The sequence below is a fragment of the Anopheles darlingi genome, chromosome 3 (genome assembly GCF_943734745.1).
Source record: "Anopheles darlingi chromosome 3, idAnoDarlMG_H_01, whole genome shotgun sequence".
Classification (NCBI taxonomy): domain Eukaryota; kingdom Metazoa; phylum Arthropoda; class Insecta; order Diptera; family Culicidae; genus Anopheles; species Anopheles darlingi.
The window spans coordinates 63,810,206-63,827,041 of NC_064875.1; the positions used below are offsets into that span (position 1 = coordinate 63,810,206).

A 16,836-nucleotide genomic window follows, 5' to 3' on the forward strand; every position below is an offset into this window, starting at 1 on the left:
GTGACGTACAGCGCGGTCGGTGGCGGGCAAGACAGCAGGTAGCGTCATCATGAAGAAAGGAGGGCATAGAGGTCACGGAGAGATCCTAGACGAAGAAGCCCTTCAGAAGAAGGGACCGGAGCGCTGGCTACGGTCATTCTATCCTTCTTCGCTTTTCGGGAATGTTTTCTTTGAAAACGGATTCTTCTTCCTTTTGGTCGAGCCGTCTTCGGTCCTTCGGAAGGACCGGATCCATCAGCACCTCATCACTGGCCAGGCACCATTAGCGGGCGGTCCGGGTACGCACCGTAAACCATAGCAAATTTGATTGATACAGATACACACACACACACCACACACACGCCGGCACCGACACCGATGACGATGCAGCAAACGATGGAGTGCGGTGATTGTTTGGATTGATTCCCAAGTCCCTGCGCCGCCATCGCCGTCACGCCAGGTCGTTTCCGGGACCATTGTCATCATCATCGTCATCATCAACGTCTTCAGAATTCGTTATTTTCTACGATTCCCGTGGAACCGTCCTGTGGTTCTCGTGGTTTTTTCTAATTTCGTTTTCCAATTCCATTCATTGCAAGCGAACCATCTCCCGGGGTTTGCCTATCCTGTGGAGTTAGAACTCCATTTCTTTGACCGGTTTCCCGGTGTCCATCTTCTCGCAACCTCGCAGCAAGCATCATAATCTTCATGCGAAGAATTCATTTCATTTCTTCATCCTCAACTCTCGCAAGACCTCCTTTCTTTGGAATGCGCTTGCGGTGTCCGAGACGTCAGTCAATTTGTGAAAATCCAAAACGGTCACAACCAACTCCCTTACTAAGCCATTCTATTCGCGCGAATTTGAAATGTAAATCGCACCGATGGATGGATGGATTGCTGCGTGCCGCGTGTGAAATGGTCGCTTCAAGTTTTAATTATAAACTTATAATGAGTTCACCACCCCCACCCCCGGGCGGTCACTGGAGCCTGTACGCTTTCGACCGCTTCTTGGCCGTAGGCAGTTTGCGATCGATTGCCCGCAGTCGAGTGAGGCGAGATTGGCGAAAGAATTCCCGTCGCCAATGGTGGGAGGCAGCTGATTGGATTGACTTGTTAGTGTTTTTGGCGTTTTCCGGCATTAAAACGGATCGTCTTGGATGTCTTCATTCTTGGATGTCATTATCGAAAATGTTACCCTTCCTTCATTTGTATAAATAAATGTACAAACGTCTTGCTTCGATCTGAATTCGATTAAAAAGCCCCGCGGCGATCAACAACACACTTTCAGGGGGGAAATGTTGTCCACTCGGCGTCTAATCGACCGCGAGCCATTTGATCAACCAGTTCTTTATCACCTTCGTTGCGGTTGGGACCAGGAAAACGTCAAAACGTCGGGCCAACACCAAGCAGGCGACGCGAATCGATTCGCTAACGAGCTCGCGGCGTCACCATGAGCTCACCACATCCTAGTAGGCCTCGCGAACCCCAACGGAACGGAAATGCAATGCCCGAAGCCGGCGTCATTGGATACAACCCACCACCACTACCAGGCCGGATAAACTGAATTAATGTTCTCCCACCTCCCCACCCATCAGCATGTCATGAAGCCGGATTTTGCCTCAGCTCTGGTTCCGCCTCTAATGAGCGCAACGAAAACCGCGCACCACCAGACTGGAGATCGGTCGGGAAATTGAGAGTTTTCCTGTTCGCTACTCCTGGATTATCTCAGATAACACCGACGCCTTGCAGGGTCCGGGAGGGGCACCGGGAGCACGATTCACTTTTATGTTTTATTTCTTCATTTTTTTTGTATGCTCAAAGACGCCAGAAGGAACCACGGGCCTCGGTACTCTGTGTCTGTGTGACGGCCACGTGCATTGCCCTCCAGGCGCTGCATGCTGGCGCGATCTTGCTATGATGCACCCGGTATCATGAGCATTAAAGTTCCCGGTTAGTTTTTGCTCTAGCATATAAACACCCCTCAGCGCCGGTGGTGAGTTCATTGACTGGCGCTTTTTAATGCAGTAGCACGCGAGATGGCCAGAGAGATGTGAGAGATATCCGTCTTATTATGCGTGCATCTCGCGTTCGATAATATTTGTGCTTCAACACCTCTCCCCCCGGGTGGTGATCTTCGTTTGCTTTCGTTTTCACTTGATGCGCAGGAGGGAGTGTTGGGAGTTGGTTTGCTTCCCCTTTTTCTCCGTTTTTTTGTTGCTAAAATAGTTTTTCCTGCTCATTTTCACAGTGCCGGTGCTGGCAGTCGCCCTTTCACCTGCCTAGGTGGGTGGGTGGGATGATCCCGGTGGCAGCTTGTTATGCCGGTGATTATGATTATGCCTGGCACCCCCTCTAACCCTTTCCCCTCCGGTATCACATCGCTTCTCTCTCTCACGACGAAGCATCATCGCATGATTTAGCGATGAGAATTTTCTAATGATCGGCGCCAGCATTGACCGAACAATGGTGTGCTCACTTTTCTTTCGCACCAATTTGCCAGCCTTCCACCTCAACGTGTGTGAGTGGGTGTGTGTGTGTGTTTGCGTTGACTTTTCACTTTCCTTCAAAAGACACCGGATAACTGTGTGGCGGCATTTTTTGTCGCAAGAATGCCCTTCTCATAGCGGGAACGTCGTAAGGGGAGGGCATGTTAGTGGCAACATTAACGATTTTCTTTTATTTAATGCTCTAATCGGGGGTGGTTTTTGAAACGCTAATCTGTTTATTTGTTAAGAATTAGAAACGGTTCTCCGATAAAACGCACGGTACGAGTCCCGGTTACGTATCGTAAAAAGCTATCGACTCCCACGAGCCAGAACAAAAGAGATGGCCACGGGCCTGCGTGAAATATGCGCGCAATTAAAAGCTCGAAACCCAAATTTTAACAGCCCCCGGCTGACGATAGCGATGTCAATGCTTTTCTTTTCGATTCGCCAATCAAATTTGATGGCCCCCTTCCAGAGATTGAGAAGCGGTGGCCATGGACAGGCGAAAGACGCTCCTTTCCTGTCGCTTTCCTTCGGTCTCGCTATCGATCTCGGAACGAGCGCTCCAATCGATGACACAATTGAGAGATTTGAGGGTCGCGATAGTTTGTGGGGGACAATAAATATATTCCCCTCTCGGAACGTAACGGTTTCCCTTTTATGTGGGATTAACCAATCGATGCACCGAGACAGCCCGGACTCAGTGGTTCGTTCTAATCAGAGAAACGGTTCTCTCTTCTCTTTTCTTCGTCGCATAAACGGACATAAGTCATAAAGCCGGCAGACGGGTGGGAGTCAGCGTTCTTTTATGGATCTGATTCGACGTCGAGCACGACGACGTTGCCACACTTAATGGATGCAATTTTAGGTTAAAAAAAAGTCTTCTAGTTTTATAAAAATCTTTTGCAGCTATTCTTAAGGTTAAACAAAAGAATGTTATGTCAACGGACAACGTATTCGTCTAAAAAAAAAAAGAAAGGACAACGTATTCGTCTAAAAAAAATAGAGTAACGTATCTATTAGCTAGTTCGGATGCTGTGGCCACTTTGTGGCCAGGGTGCGAGAATTGAGATAACTGTAGACACACACACACACCTACCCTGCGTTCACACTCCTCGCGGGCACGTTTGTTATCCAGCTTTCCAGAAGCACGTCCAGTCGCATTTAGCGTGCCGCTTGACGGTGCTGCAATCTGCTGCTGCTGCTGCTGCTGCTGCTGCTGCTGCGGGTGCAACGGTCCAATAAAAACCCAAGAGCCAACTGGAATGGAATGTCTTCGCTTCGATCACGAATGCAATGGTTTCGTTTTCACGTTTTACTACCAACCCTTCCCGCGCGTGCAGATGTCAATGCATGGTTCACATTCTCCGTCACTATCGAGCATCGGGCACCGGTTTGGGAACCGAGCTCCCTGCTCCGGGTGTGGACCTTGAATCCCAAACCCGGTCGCGGTGATTGGTGGCTGTCGAGATATGGTTTATGGTGCGTTTACGTCGGTTCGTTACTGGTTCGCACCGAGAGGAAAAGGAAAGGCATCGAAATCGAACCGGTATCTCTCGAACCTCGGCGCGTTATCGTTGATGAATGGATGCATTTGATTTGATCGCCCTTGGACTAGCGCGCCACGGCCACTGGCGTGCTCATTAAGTGCTCCAAAATGTCTTATATGGATCGCAGTGCCTGGGATGCTGCAGCTTAAGGTAGCATTTTTATCTTAATTATTCCCGCAGCGCACCATTTTGGGGCATGTTTTGAACTTTGGAGCACCTGAAGATGCCGCCACCGCCACGCGAGACATTCATTTCTCATTTTTAAATGCCCGCAAACACAAACAGATTACAACAAGCGATTCATCTCAATTTGGCTCCCGATGGATGAGATGACCTTCCATGGCCCTCGCTAGCCAGCTCGCAGCATCCGTTTCATACCGGATGAGTTATGACTCACGCACTGCGGATCATCTGATTCGAGGTCCGTCTTGCTTCTGAGTCACTTTCGCCGTACCACTCCATGGTATGAGCGTTTTGAATAGTAAATGAGGTACAACTACTCTGCTCTGCCTAACGCTGGACTTGCAGTAGCCTAGACTGCAATACCTAATCACTTACACTTACCACCGGTCGGGATCGCATTTTTGAAAGGGTAATTGTTTTAATCTTTTAATGCCTCCCATGCGCCATCTTTGTTTTGATCGTCCCACAATGACAGTGAATTGGCTTTTCTCCTAATAAAAAACCAAAAACGTGTGTTTATTGACGATCTTTTACAGCAACTGTTTACAGTGAAGCCAGTTTCGTGAGTGAAACGTGAGGTAGCTAAAGCCTTTGTTGTGAAGCTCGGATCACCAATCACCGGGTTCCGGTGTGTGAAGAGTGAAAGAAAGTGCCAACTTATCTCACCGTGGCCTCACACGAACCACGCACAGCAGCCGAGCAATGAACCGTGGCGTGGTTCTGCGTATGGTGGACGCTTTTTTTGGACAGGTGCACCGACGACCGTGGGAGGTCCGAGGGTGGCAGTGAGGGGGTTCGAAATTAGAAAACATAACTGATCATATTCATAGTGTGGCCCCAACTCTCTGTTGACCAACATCCAGGTGACAAATGTCGACACCAGTCACGGCACACGTCACCCGTGACCACCCAAAAGACTTTACCTACTTTCTCCCAAAAATTTCGCAACGCCAGCGTGCCGAGTTGGTGAGGAGGGAATAATGTTTTCTTTTGTGATGCGATGTCCTTGTCGCGGTGGTCGGCAGAACATCGGAATCGCATCGGAAGCGAGATGAAAACTCAATATTTGCAATCTCGCCAGCCCAGGTCCAGAGGATGAAAGTGAATTTGCAATTTCGTTCGTTCGTTCCTTTTCGGCCCGGCGCCCGGTAAATGCCCTGGGCTCGAACCTGCTCCTATATGCTAATGTTTGCTTATGGTTTGTCACGGAATTTGTCCCAATTATGGAGTGCCGCCGCGTTTCTCTACTTATGCATTCATGAGCTGATCGCTTTGTCGTTCGTTTTGATGTCGTTTGATGAGATGACGGTGGATAAACAAAACTGTTGAAGGCATGCGCGGTTGCTGGTGATTCATTTGCTAATGTTTCTGTTATGAATGATGGTTTTAAAGTGCGATGTTGCGAGGTAGAAACACTTGCCAGTATAGCAACATTGTAACTGGAGCAATAGCATAATTGTCATTAAAGTATGACTCTATACATTCTTTAAGTTAATGCTATAGGAACGTCTAAGTTAAGTCTACATGTCAGCTCCTGTGCTACCTAATACTTGGCAACGCTACTTTAACCCTGAAAAAATGCCTGCTTTGCCAAAAAAAAACATCTCTTCTGTTCTTTTATTCTAGGATTTCTGAATCAAAGTAGTTTTTGAGATCTATAGTCGTGGTTTGCAAAGTTATAATTTTACATAACTTCAAATATATTACGCACATTCCTAGCCATCAAGAATTGATTGACAAGAAAATCTGCACAACATAGTTCATCCCTACATTCCACAACCACCAACAGAAACGAACGCATAAATATCCTCTCGACTCAGGAAAACCACCACAACCGCTGATACCACCTACTGGGTGTGCCGAGTGATTTATCCTTATAATGAACGATAGATTTCCCCGACCTCCAGCAGGGCGTGTGCCCTCCGCTAGATCCTAATGTCACTGCCAAGACGCCCCATCGGCCATGCTGTAGCCACCTGCTGGGAAAATGCAATACACCATCGACGGGGAAAAGCCACAGGGAGACGGGGACCGCTATTGGCGCAAATTGGCGAAACCTTGGTGGCCCATTCCTTTCCTTCTTCCAATTAGAGCGTCGCTGGCGCGCAGCGGCCATGCAGTGGCATCGAGATGCGACCATCGAGAGGGTTTTGTTTTTACGAATCGAGCGAACCAGTGAGCGGTCTCCGGGTGTTGAACCGTCTTCTGGACCCGTCCGGCGCACGGGACTTTCATTACCAGGGTCGCACCCAATGGCGTGGCGAGCGCTTGCCAGTTTGCGAATCAAACCGGTGGAGAAGATGAAAACCGGCAATAATGGGGAATTAGAAATTGCCAGCCTCCGCTGTTGTTTCTGACGGAAAACTGTTGATTTGGAAGCTGTCCGCCTTATCTGGCGCGTCGCTTACAGGTGCGGATTTCCACCGTTTGTTTTGGCCCTCCCCAAACCCAACACCCGCTCCACCATCACGATCCAGCAAACCAACACTGTGACGAAATGGCTCGTTAAGGAATCTTCCGAGGAAAATGATGTGAAAACGCCGGTTCACCGATGACCGAACTGTTACTGTTGCTGCTGCTGCTGCTGCTGCTGCTGCTGCTGCTTCTGTTGCTGGATGGTCGATGATCCATTACCTAAGCGCACTTCCGATTCCAACACCCCTCCTCCCCGGCGAAACCATCCCAAAATTCCGACATTTGGTAATGCCCGCGTCTACCCATCCACCTCTGTACCACGGTGCAGCTTTTTCGCGGTTCTCATCCGGCTTATTAATTGCCGCCTATCGAAAGCGAAAGCATAAAGACCAGGCAAAGGCAACAGCAGCAGCAGCAGCAGCACCATAGCCAGTGCTGAGATGAAAAATGGAAATAAATGGAATGGCTTCGTCTCAATTTTCCATTTCTGTTCAACTTCAACTTTTGTTTCTCTCTCTTTCTCGCTCCGGCATGCGTGCACGATGACCGCGAGCTTGCCATGGCAATTACCCCGCCGAAAAACGTCGGAAGCTGACCGCCGATGGTGACGGCTCCGCGGCATGCGCGGTACTACAATGAAGAGCAACGAAGCCTCCGAATCTCCGATCTTCACTCACCTTTCGCTGTCTGCGTTCGTGCGAGTCTGCGAAAGGAAATTGATCGATCATCTCTACCGCGGTGCTGATCACAACACGCGCGTGATGAGCCGTGAAAGATTTCGGCATCGCGGGGCATGTTGTCGCTTTTCCGCCAATTCGTGTGCGTTCGTGCGATCACGATAAGCGATCAAGCAGGTGCTTGAACCTAATGAACTTCGGTTTTTATGACGTTAGCCAATTATACCAGCCAAAAGAGGGATGGCGTAGTCTCTGTCGCCTTTTTTTTGTCGCTAAACTTTCTTCCAAATAATCTCCAATTTAATCTTTCAAAAACTAAATAGATAATCGGCGTTATTGGTGTCTGGACAACCAATGGGATGTTCCCTTGATCCAATACTACGCACCATTACGTACTACGCACTCGTTAGTCCGTTTTTGACTTAGTGTTTCTCATTTTCCAAATTAAGTCATTTTCTCTATCTCGAATAACAATTTTAAAACCTCCTTCTCCATCTTCCATCTCATCCTTAGGTGGAACCTCGAGCAGCTCCGGCCGGTACGGGCATCGCAAATCGTCGCTAGCGCTTACGCCCGAGGAGGAACCGCTGGACTCGTGTCCGGTAAGTGCTGCCCACGTTCATTTCCCAATCCCCGCGATACACACACAACTGGTTGATATGGCATTGTCTGAAGAGTCTCCCAAGCGAGCGAATAACGAGAGTTGTAATTAGAGAACCATCTCAGTTGAAAAGCCACGCGTCTAGATCCTATCGATTGTATCCGTATCGTTGTACACTGTAAGAACCTCGAGCAGCGTGCAATTATCTGACTAAACGGCTATCTCGCCGGGAGTATCGGAAAGAGGCGTAGAGTTCCCACAGTACAAGGTATGCCCGGTATTCAGCCGCACACGCGCACGCCAGTGCACGAGAAATGAGAATGCTATACGCGATTCAATCCATGTATTCCAACCACCTTCTCGTAACACACGCGCGAGTAGGAGGAGGTACCCGATGTCCTCTGTGTGTACGGCTATATGGGGTGTGACGCCGCAAAGCAATAAATTATCATCGAAAAACATATTACCTTTCGGAACCATCGCGTATCGCGATTTGTTGACTTAAGCCCAACGCGGGACCGCTACGACGACGACGACGACGATGACGGCGATGATACGATCCGAGCATTAGATGAAACCCTTGTGCCCTTCTCTCTGCACTTGCTACCGCAGGGGAGAATAACGCGAGGTCCCGAAAATCGATAACACCGCAGATCGTAGGTGTGCCTGCCTCCCTGCCTGCCTGCAACTGCTACCTCTACCGCCTCTCGCTTATCTTATCTGGCCACTTCACACACCCCTTTCCACGGGGCCACACACTATCGGGGAAAATCGAAATAAGCCGCGTTGCCTGCGCTTCGGCACGGATGGCGTGCATATATTGGTTTAATAAATGTCAAACCGAGATACCTCCATTGAACCTTCCACCGACCCCCCTTTCCGACCACCACCACACACTGTCAATAGACATGGAGCGCGTCGATGCACCTCCGGCGACCACCGCGACATCGTTGAGTGATAAATAATGTAGCACATGTTGACGCAGTAGTGCGCTCCGTACACACCCGTGTGGTACCGTTACTCGCGTCCGAGGTGCGGCTTAATGTCTATGTCCCCGAGAAGGAGGAGGGGAAGGTGAGGACTAGGATCCCTCTTCCGATATTACGGTGTTTGCAGGCGAAAGCGGGTTCGTACGTGCTCGTGCTGCAATTGATTGTGTATGACAATGGATTTAGAGCTAGCTGTTAAGTCTATTAACACTCCCAGGCACCGCGTTCTTCGTATGTTAACCCAGATAAAAATACTAAAGGAATACGTAATGAACCGATGGATTTGTGCAGCAATGATTCTGGTCCGTACAATGCGTCCTTGTTCTGTTCAACATTCCACCAGACATGTTCGTGAATTTGTTGGACTCGACTTGACAGGCCAGGTGACTCGGCCAGCCTGCTGCCATGCAAACATGTCTGGAAAGTAGCGCAGTATCTTATCTTTGACTTGACCAATGACGTCATCCCACTCGCTCTCTCTTTCTCTCTCCACGTCTCTGTCGATCGCTCTGTCTAAAAATCATCCTTCAGCTAAAGGGCGCACAGACTTTTCAAGATCACTAGACCTTCGCTCCAACGATAACGGCCATCTGTCACCGTCTTGAGCTTCCGTCGCTCCGACCGGACAGCCCCGACCGCGTTTCGGATGCGTCAGCCAAGTATCCGCCCCCGTGTGTACCTGTTTTTCGCATTTTTTATTCGCCTTCTTACGTCTTCCCCCACTTTACACCAATCGCGTCTTTCGTTCGCTATCTTTGGCTAACATTGATAACAACCAACCGGGCCACTTATCATCGCGGAGACGAGCTCTGGAATTGTTGAATGATTTCCTTGGGCGTATCGCAGCCCGCGAGCACCCCTTCGGGAGACCCGCTTTAGTCTTGGCCTCTCAGTTTGCACAAGACCCCCGTGAGGCTTCGACCGTTTGGATTGTCGGTATGTGAACATCGCTCGGAAGGTCAAGCGACTGTTACGTGAAAAGCGTGTGCGTGTGTGTGCTCATGTGTGTTGTGTGCGCTCGCAATGGCAATCCAGGAAGAGTGTCCAAGATCCCTGGAATGACTGAGTGACGTGGAAATTGTGTTCCGTTGTGGTACGAAGCATAAATCAGGCTCTTCCCTGTTCATGCTGGGTCGGTTGTCAAGTTTCCTACGTTTTTCCTACAAACTCTGGCCAGGACGATGACGTCAATTCGGTCAACAGTGTTCTCACAAATCACTCATCTGCCACACCCCAGACGGCTAAGACAAACCGATGCACTAGTTCCTTGCAGCTCTTCACGGCATGGAATGTAATTAAAACGCCATCCACAACGCCACACCTTCCATCGAATCCAACACTTTCCGTTCTAGAAATTAATTCAATCCCATCCTGTGGACGGGCGGCGTAATAACAGTTCAGTTCACCTTCGTTCGCCTTCCGCTTGCCATTATAATTAGACACTTCTACTAGCCTAGAGTTGGACTAAAAACTGTGCTGCAACTTCAAACCCCCCCGGGGGGTGCGGTCCTGTAAGAAATGGGAATTAATTATAAATTTTCGCGCATAAGAAACCCACGGAAACACCCCACAATTATATGGAAAGGTGCAGTGAGTGAGTGCAATGGAGTGGACCGCATTACTGGCCGGTTGCACTATTCTTACTGTCCGCTTCCGTCGGGGTTTCCAGCAGTTGAAACTTCTCCTTTTCGACGACGCGGCTACTGTAGCCTAGAATACCGGGCCGAACTCGAGGATCCCGGATGGAGCGGAAAGCAATCCGCTAGTGGCCACTTGAGCTCCGAGCATTTCGGTTGTTGTAAGTGGCAGCAATGTCGTAGCATTGTCCCGATAAGCAATGGTTCCTGTACTCGGTCGAGACCTTGAGTGGTCGCCGTCTTCCGCTACGAACGAGGATGATTGATGCGCTGCTTTCGGTTAATGATTTCCAGCAATAAAATGCATACAGACCCCGCACTTGTCACACGATGAGCACGCCAACAACCAGGATGATGATGATTAATCAAACGAACAATCAAAACGAACACCGGAAAAGCGAAACACCATGCTAATCCTCTCGTCGAATGGGTTGTCGGGGCTTTTGTGGAATCAAATCCGGATCAACTCTTATCTTTAGATTACCTTCAAATCAAATCTCTCCTTTTGTCGTTGTTGTCGTTGTGATATCGTAGCCCCACTTGGGCCCTATCGAGCCATGGGTTATTATTGCGACAAAGCCCTCTTGTGTTCGGTCGTTCGGTCGTTCTTGGAGAGCCGGTGCTCGGGAGGACCAAGCAAGGAACACGAGTCTTGCGCACTGAAATAGCAATGGCAGGCTGGCGAAATGATAAGCCAACTGTTTTCCGCTCCGCGACGAGTTGCAAAACATACGACACCGACGCTCGTTAGCAACTAGATTCGCTCCGTTAGTCCATCCTTTAGCCTCATCATCAGGCATCGACATTGGGTCCGTCCAATCAAGTGATCCGTCCAGCCGGTACCGGCTAATCCCTGGCGTGAGTGGGTACTCACTGCCCACGCTGGTAGCTGGTTGGATGGCTGCGTTCAATTAGCGGGGATTTCAAGGAGATGCTAAAAATAAAGCAAAATAATTGCCGATAAGCCGTACGCAGAGGGAACACTGTTGCACCACCAACTCTTGTCCTTTTATTTCGGTGGAGTACATTTGAGGAAGCGTAACTGCGAGAACTAGTGGCCAGCGAAGTACACAGAGCAGGAAGAGCAAGTTAGGGGACGGACTGTTGGGCAATTACATTCCTTTTCCCTCCCTGATTAGAGACAATCCATCAATCCGAAGTAGCTTGGTTGGGTTTGCGGAAAGGTATGGTGCATTGTTTTCGCGATGAATTTGCATTCTTTCTCGACCCCCGTCTGGGTGTCTCCCGTCGCCATCACTACCACCAGCTCACCAGCTGATAACTCGCGAACCGCAGACTCCCAGACGATACCGTCCATCGAACGGTGGCAGGTTGTGTTGTGTGGTGATGCGGGATCGAGCCAACCATCTACTACGGCCTGCAACCGAACAGATTGGATGGACTCTGGGGAGTGGGAATAACATAGACAACATGAACAACCCTTTTGTTATGCCTCTCGCGCCGCGCTTATCTGCTTTACCGAATCTTACCGAACCGAATGGCGGATCGGGGGGAGGTACCAGTGCCATAAATCAAAATGGCCACTGCGCTGGAATGTGCACACGTGTGCCGGTCCGTGACGTCGGCGCCACTAGATTGGCAAGGGGTTTCGCATGGTTCGGGATGCAGCGAGCAAGACATCTCTCAGGGGTTTTTGGGGCCAGTGAAATAAGTAAGATAGCATGAGAAGTTGTTGAGTAGGAATTGGGTATTGGATGATTTACTACCATTTTATGCAGAGAAATGTAACACGATACGAACACGACGGCTGCATGGTGTCTTGTGATGAAGGTGAATATGGACGAGAAGAACAGTATTTACTCGGTGTTGGAAAACTTAAATTAAAAAAAGTGCTTGTGAAACGTGAAGAAAGTTAACGAACGAACATAAACTTGAAACTTTACTCCCCATCTGTGACTCAAAGAAACGAAAAGTCATCATGAATGCAGAAAGTGTTTGAACCCCGTACCAGATCAAGAATTATTGGCACCATTTCATCGGGATTCTGCCCGAGATTGTAGCACAAAAAGGACACGTACACAAAGTGTGATAGTGAAGATACGTTTACATCTCTGCCCCTCAAAATGAAGGCCTTCTTTCGCAAGAACAAAAGCAAGAGCATGGAATCGCTTTACAAACCACCGCTGGCCAAGTGCGATGTGCTGACGGTGAAGCAGCTGCACACATTCCCGCAGACATCGGAGCAAACACCGCGCACCCACCGACGGTACAGTCTGTTCGGAACGCGATCCACATCGAACACCACTCCCTCCACCGAGGAGACGCCCAGCACGGAACCATCATCGACGGGCTCGAAGGATAAAAGCCCTTCCGTCGGTCAAGCTATCGCTACCTGGGATTTCGATGCTCCCGTTAATCTGGTAACACTCCTAACACCACCAGCCGATGACGAAAATGTGTTTGAGGAAAACGATGAACCGCATAAACTGGTGAATGGAAGAGGCTCTTCGCTACCGATCGCCACGGCTCATCATCATCATCATCATCAACATCATCACCAGCGACCGATGAACCTGTCGCCGGATTGGATGCCAGAGGATCGAGATGATGCTACGGTGGAGGGTGGGGAGCACCGATTACACTCGCCCACCTCACCGACATCGTCATCCGCCTCGCCACACGTGTTCTGGCCAAGGGCGTACGGCCGTCGATCGCATCATAGCTGGAGACCGGCGACAGCGTTTGAGGAAATTCTGGAGGAACCGAGGGATGAGTCGCCAACAGTGAGTATGATGATGGTCGCGCTGTTCAGAATACTTCATTAGTCCGTCTCTGCATACGTCTATCTGCGTGAAAAAACCCAACGGTTACTAGGACAATTTAAAGAATCGTAGCATTTGCTACGGATGTGCGTTTATGGTGGTTCTTTTAAGGTTCAAGCTATGTTTAGTTTTAAAATTATTGGCAAGTGTGCATGTTTATCACAAAATACGACGTCTTTTGGGTAAAGCGCTCAATTCCTCTTCATTTCTGTGCTGCTTCTGAATGCCGTATACCTTTACTGAGTATCAGTTGCAGCTCATGAAAAAATCGTTCCGCCGACGCCAATGTCAAATTGAATGACAGCCGCGCAGCTAGTAACCCGATTTGCGTGGAGTAGTTGCGCAATAAATCAGATCACCCGTGGGATCCGTAATGGACGTGTCGAAATTGTTAATCCGCCAGCTAAGTGCCCGCGAGTGGCGCCGGTTCGTTGCGTTCCGCAGCTTACCGGCCGATGCCATCGATCCGGCCTACCGCCAGCAAGTGCTGGCCAACTACGATGTGCAGTTTTACGAGTACGAAGCCGGTGGGGCTCACCCGGAACCGAGCGAACCACCACCGGTCGAACCGGCGGTAACGGGCCTTAACGAGCCAGTACCGACGACCAGCGCCGGTGGGAAACGGTCGGTGGATCAGAAGCAGTCCGACCGAACCGGACGGCAAGAGCATCAATTAGCCGAAACGACCCCATCGGCCAACACCGCTCAAGAGGAACGGCAGCAGGCGGCCTATTTGCCCAGCATTAAAGGTTGTAGGTTATGTTGCCGTACCGTTTTGGAGCCTACTGTGGTTCTAGCCCGAATATACTCCTTGTGTATGTGTGTTCTCTCGTTTTCCAACGCTAGATGATGAAGGTATACTCGCGCTCAGCAACGATCTGACCGAAAAGATCAGTGAAGTAGTGAAGGTATAGGATTAGCTGCCCTTAAACCAACTCTGCCCCTGCCCCGGGTATTGCCATATCAACCCCTTTCGCGTGTGTTTCGCAATCGTCGCACCATTTGCACTCCCAACTCTCGGATGCGTAGTTGGCCGTGTGTTCAATAATCTAGCTAACTTTTTCATCTCTCCTACCTACTTACAGCGGTTAGTGTCGGATCTGAAGTTCCCTAATCTGCTGCCACCGAACCCGGCGATTAAGGTAAGCCCGCGGAAAGCCTCTACGCGCGCCTTTCATTGTAACACAACCCACACCACGGTGTTTGTAATCCGCAGATTCTGATTGCCTTCTGCAAGAATGATCCCGTATTTGAGGCGCTCGTTAATGCCAGCCATCGGCTCAGCTTCGAGCCGACCTTCGTGAAGTCCGCCGAGGCCGCCATCGATGCGTTCCAGAATCCGACGGCCGGCGGGCACCACATCATCATCGTCGATGCCCGGTACCCGCGCATCATCGAAGCCGAAGCACTTGGCCGGTAAGTTGTTGGCCCCTGAAGGCAGACAATCCCAGCGCCGCCTACTTGTGTGCAACTTGTGTCGCCGTCGCCGCCGCCGCCGTCGTGCTGCACGGCGGCTTACTTTGTTTCCATGTTTTTCCGGGGAAAAGACTGTGCCCAATGATACTGCCATTAGAATGAAAACTAATTCTCTTTCCACCACTTCACAGGTCTATTCGTAATTCAAAGGGTAGCCAGCACACGACAATGGTTGCGGTAGTGAAGAAGAGGTAAGCATAACCGCGGGAAACCAGGGGGGAAAATGACCGATTTTCAATCCACTGTCCCACCATCATCATCATCATTATACGCGGCCCAGCGCATTTGCCGACACCCCGCAGATGAAGCAATCAGTCCGTCCAGTCAGTTAAATGGAAAAAGTTTTTCCATCGTCCGGCGCAGGACTCTCATAAATCATGTCCTTTCATCGCTACCGAGCCACGCGAAGAAAACCGGGCCGATGATGATCGATTGTCACCTGCACGGCCAGGTCGCCCTGGCACGAGGGCAGCAGGACAGGTACACCACGTGGTGTCACACCAGACAAACGCGTAACAGGTGTTGATGGACAATAAATGGAGATCGTGACTGTGTCATTGTTGCGAGGATTTCATAGTGTCCCTCGCCGTCACCCCCAACCAGGGGGTTCAATCGGTATTTCTCTTTAAACGTTTCAATCGTACCGGATTTGAGACGACGGTGGAACTCGATAAGGCCTCAGGGGAGAGAGACGAGGCCTAACGACCAATCTCCGCCAATTCGATCCGTTTAAGCCGTGGGCTCTTCTTTCTAGCGGCGTGGGTGTTCCGTGGAATCCGTGTGAAAATGTGAATGCTTCCCTGTTAATGTTGTTCTTACTTTTCGTGCTTCCCTTACTTTCTTCCGCAGTGTTTTCGAAAAGGATGACACGGCTGTGATTTCGCTGCTGGACGTTGGTTACAATAGGGTAAGCACAACGCACCTCTACCACCTTTTGAATTACCTGGCACACAGCGAGACAGCGAGGTCATGGTGGTATGGACGGATCATAAGCCGATAAATCGATCGAAGTTATGAAGCACTAGAGCGCGGAAGGCAGAATAGATAACATTCCACAAATTGCTACAACCGAAGCCAACACGCCGGCAGAAACATGGAAAGAAGGCACACCTAGTTCGTTCACTCCGTTCGTTGATTGACACTCTCAAAAGCAATTGACGTCATCGTGCGCCATCTCGCGCACCCAAATTGATTAGTTTCACTTCATCCTTCGCGGTGGCCTGCCGACCGACCGACCGACCGGCCGATTGGTGTTTGACATCCAATTCCGTCTCCGGGTCGGGAATATTGGTGACGTCGCGCTAGTGAATCTTCATTAACTTGTCAACTTATTGAAAGTAATTTCACGTCCTGCATCGCACCATGACCTCACAGAGCAGCATCAGCGAGCAGGCATCTCGCTGGGCTGGCAGGCCATTCCCCGTGTGTCCATCCGTGTCCACCGTGTGTTCGCTAACGCCCCACCCCTCTGGTCTCTGTTGCAGTGCATTATCGAGTCACCACATGTATCGATCTGTTCATCGGAGCTGCGGCAAATCCAGCACTCGCTCGTCCGGCCACAGAATGTGATATCGACGCAACAGGTAGGTCCCCGTACGTTAAACCGATTCTGAGCTGAGCTGAGCACCGGGGGGGCCATATTGGTTCCAGGCCATCATGCCCAGGATGCCATCATCATCGTCCAGCGGTGGCGGTGACCTCGTTGTTCGATGGTTGGCCGCTAGATCATAGTTTATGACCGCCGATTCCACGGTTCAGACAACCGGCAAAGCAAGGATAATCGTTTGTCGAGCACGACCGCGCACGGCGCCGGTCGACTATTTTTAACAATAACGATGATGCGGCTGTGGCTGATGCTGCTACTGTATCTGCAATGTCATTAGCACATACCACTTAGTCTACCGAAAAATAACGGCCCACGGCAGGGCACCATCGACCATCATAAATGCAATCCTGCCGCAACTAGGACTATCGTGCTCCTCTTTCCGCGCCATTCCGTACAATTGCTCGATTAACGCGCGCACCAAGGCCGAGACAGGAAGCAGGAAATTGGAAAAAGT

The 16,836-nt window shown here is 50.1% G+C and overlaps 1 protein-coding gene across 12 annotated transcripts in view; it reads left to right on the forward strand.

The window, feature by feature from the left end:
* LOC125954419 (high affinity cAMP-specific and IBMX-insensitive 3',5'-cyclic phosphodiesterase 8) overlaps window positions 1–16,836 on the forward strand; it is a 121,859-nt gene that overhangs the window by 98,289 nt on the left and 6,734 nt on the right. For 11 of the 12 annotated variants that reach the window (XM_049684747.1, XM_049684742.1, XM_049684748.1 and 8 more), the window contains 6 exons: window positions 7,804–7,892; window positions 14,386–14,442; window positions 14,517–14,716; window positions 14,908–14,967; window positions 15,626–15,683; window positions 16,261–16,359. In XM_049684747.1, coding sequence (XP_049540704.1) covers window positions 7,804–7,892; window positions 14,386–14,442; window positions 14,517–14,716; window positions 14,908–14,967; window positions 15,626–15,683; window positions 16,261–16,359 — 563 coding nt within the window. Of the gene's footprint in view, window positions 1–7,803; window positions 7,893–9,206; window positions 9,817–12,256; window positions 13,262–14,385; window positions 14,443–14,516; window positions 14,717–14,907; window positions 14,968–15,625; window positions 15,684–16,260; window positions 16,360–16,836 lie in introns of those variants that run through there. The other variant, XM_049684741.1, reaches the window with a different exon arrangement.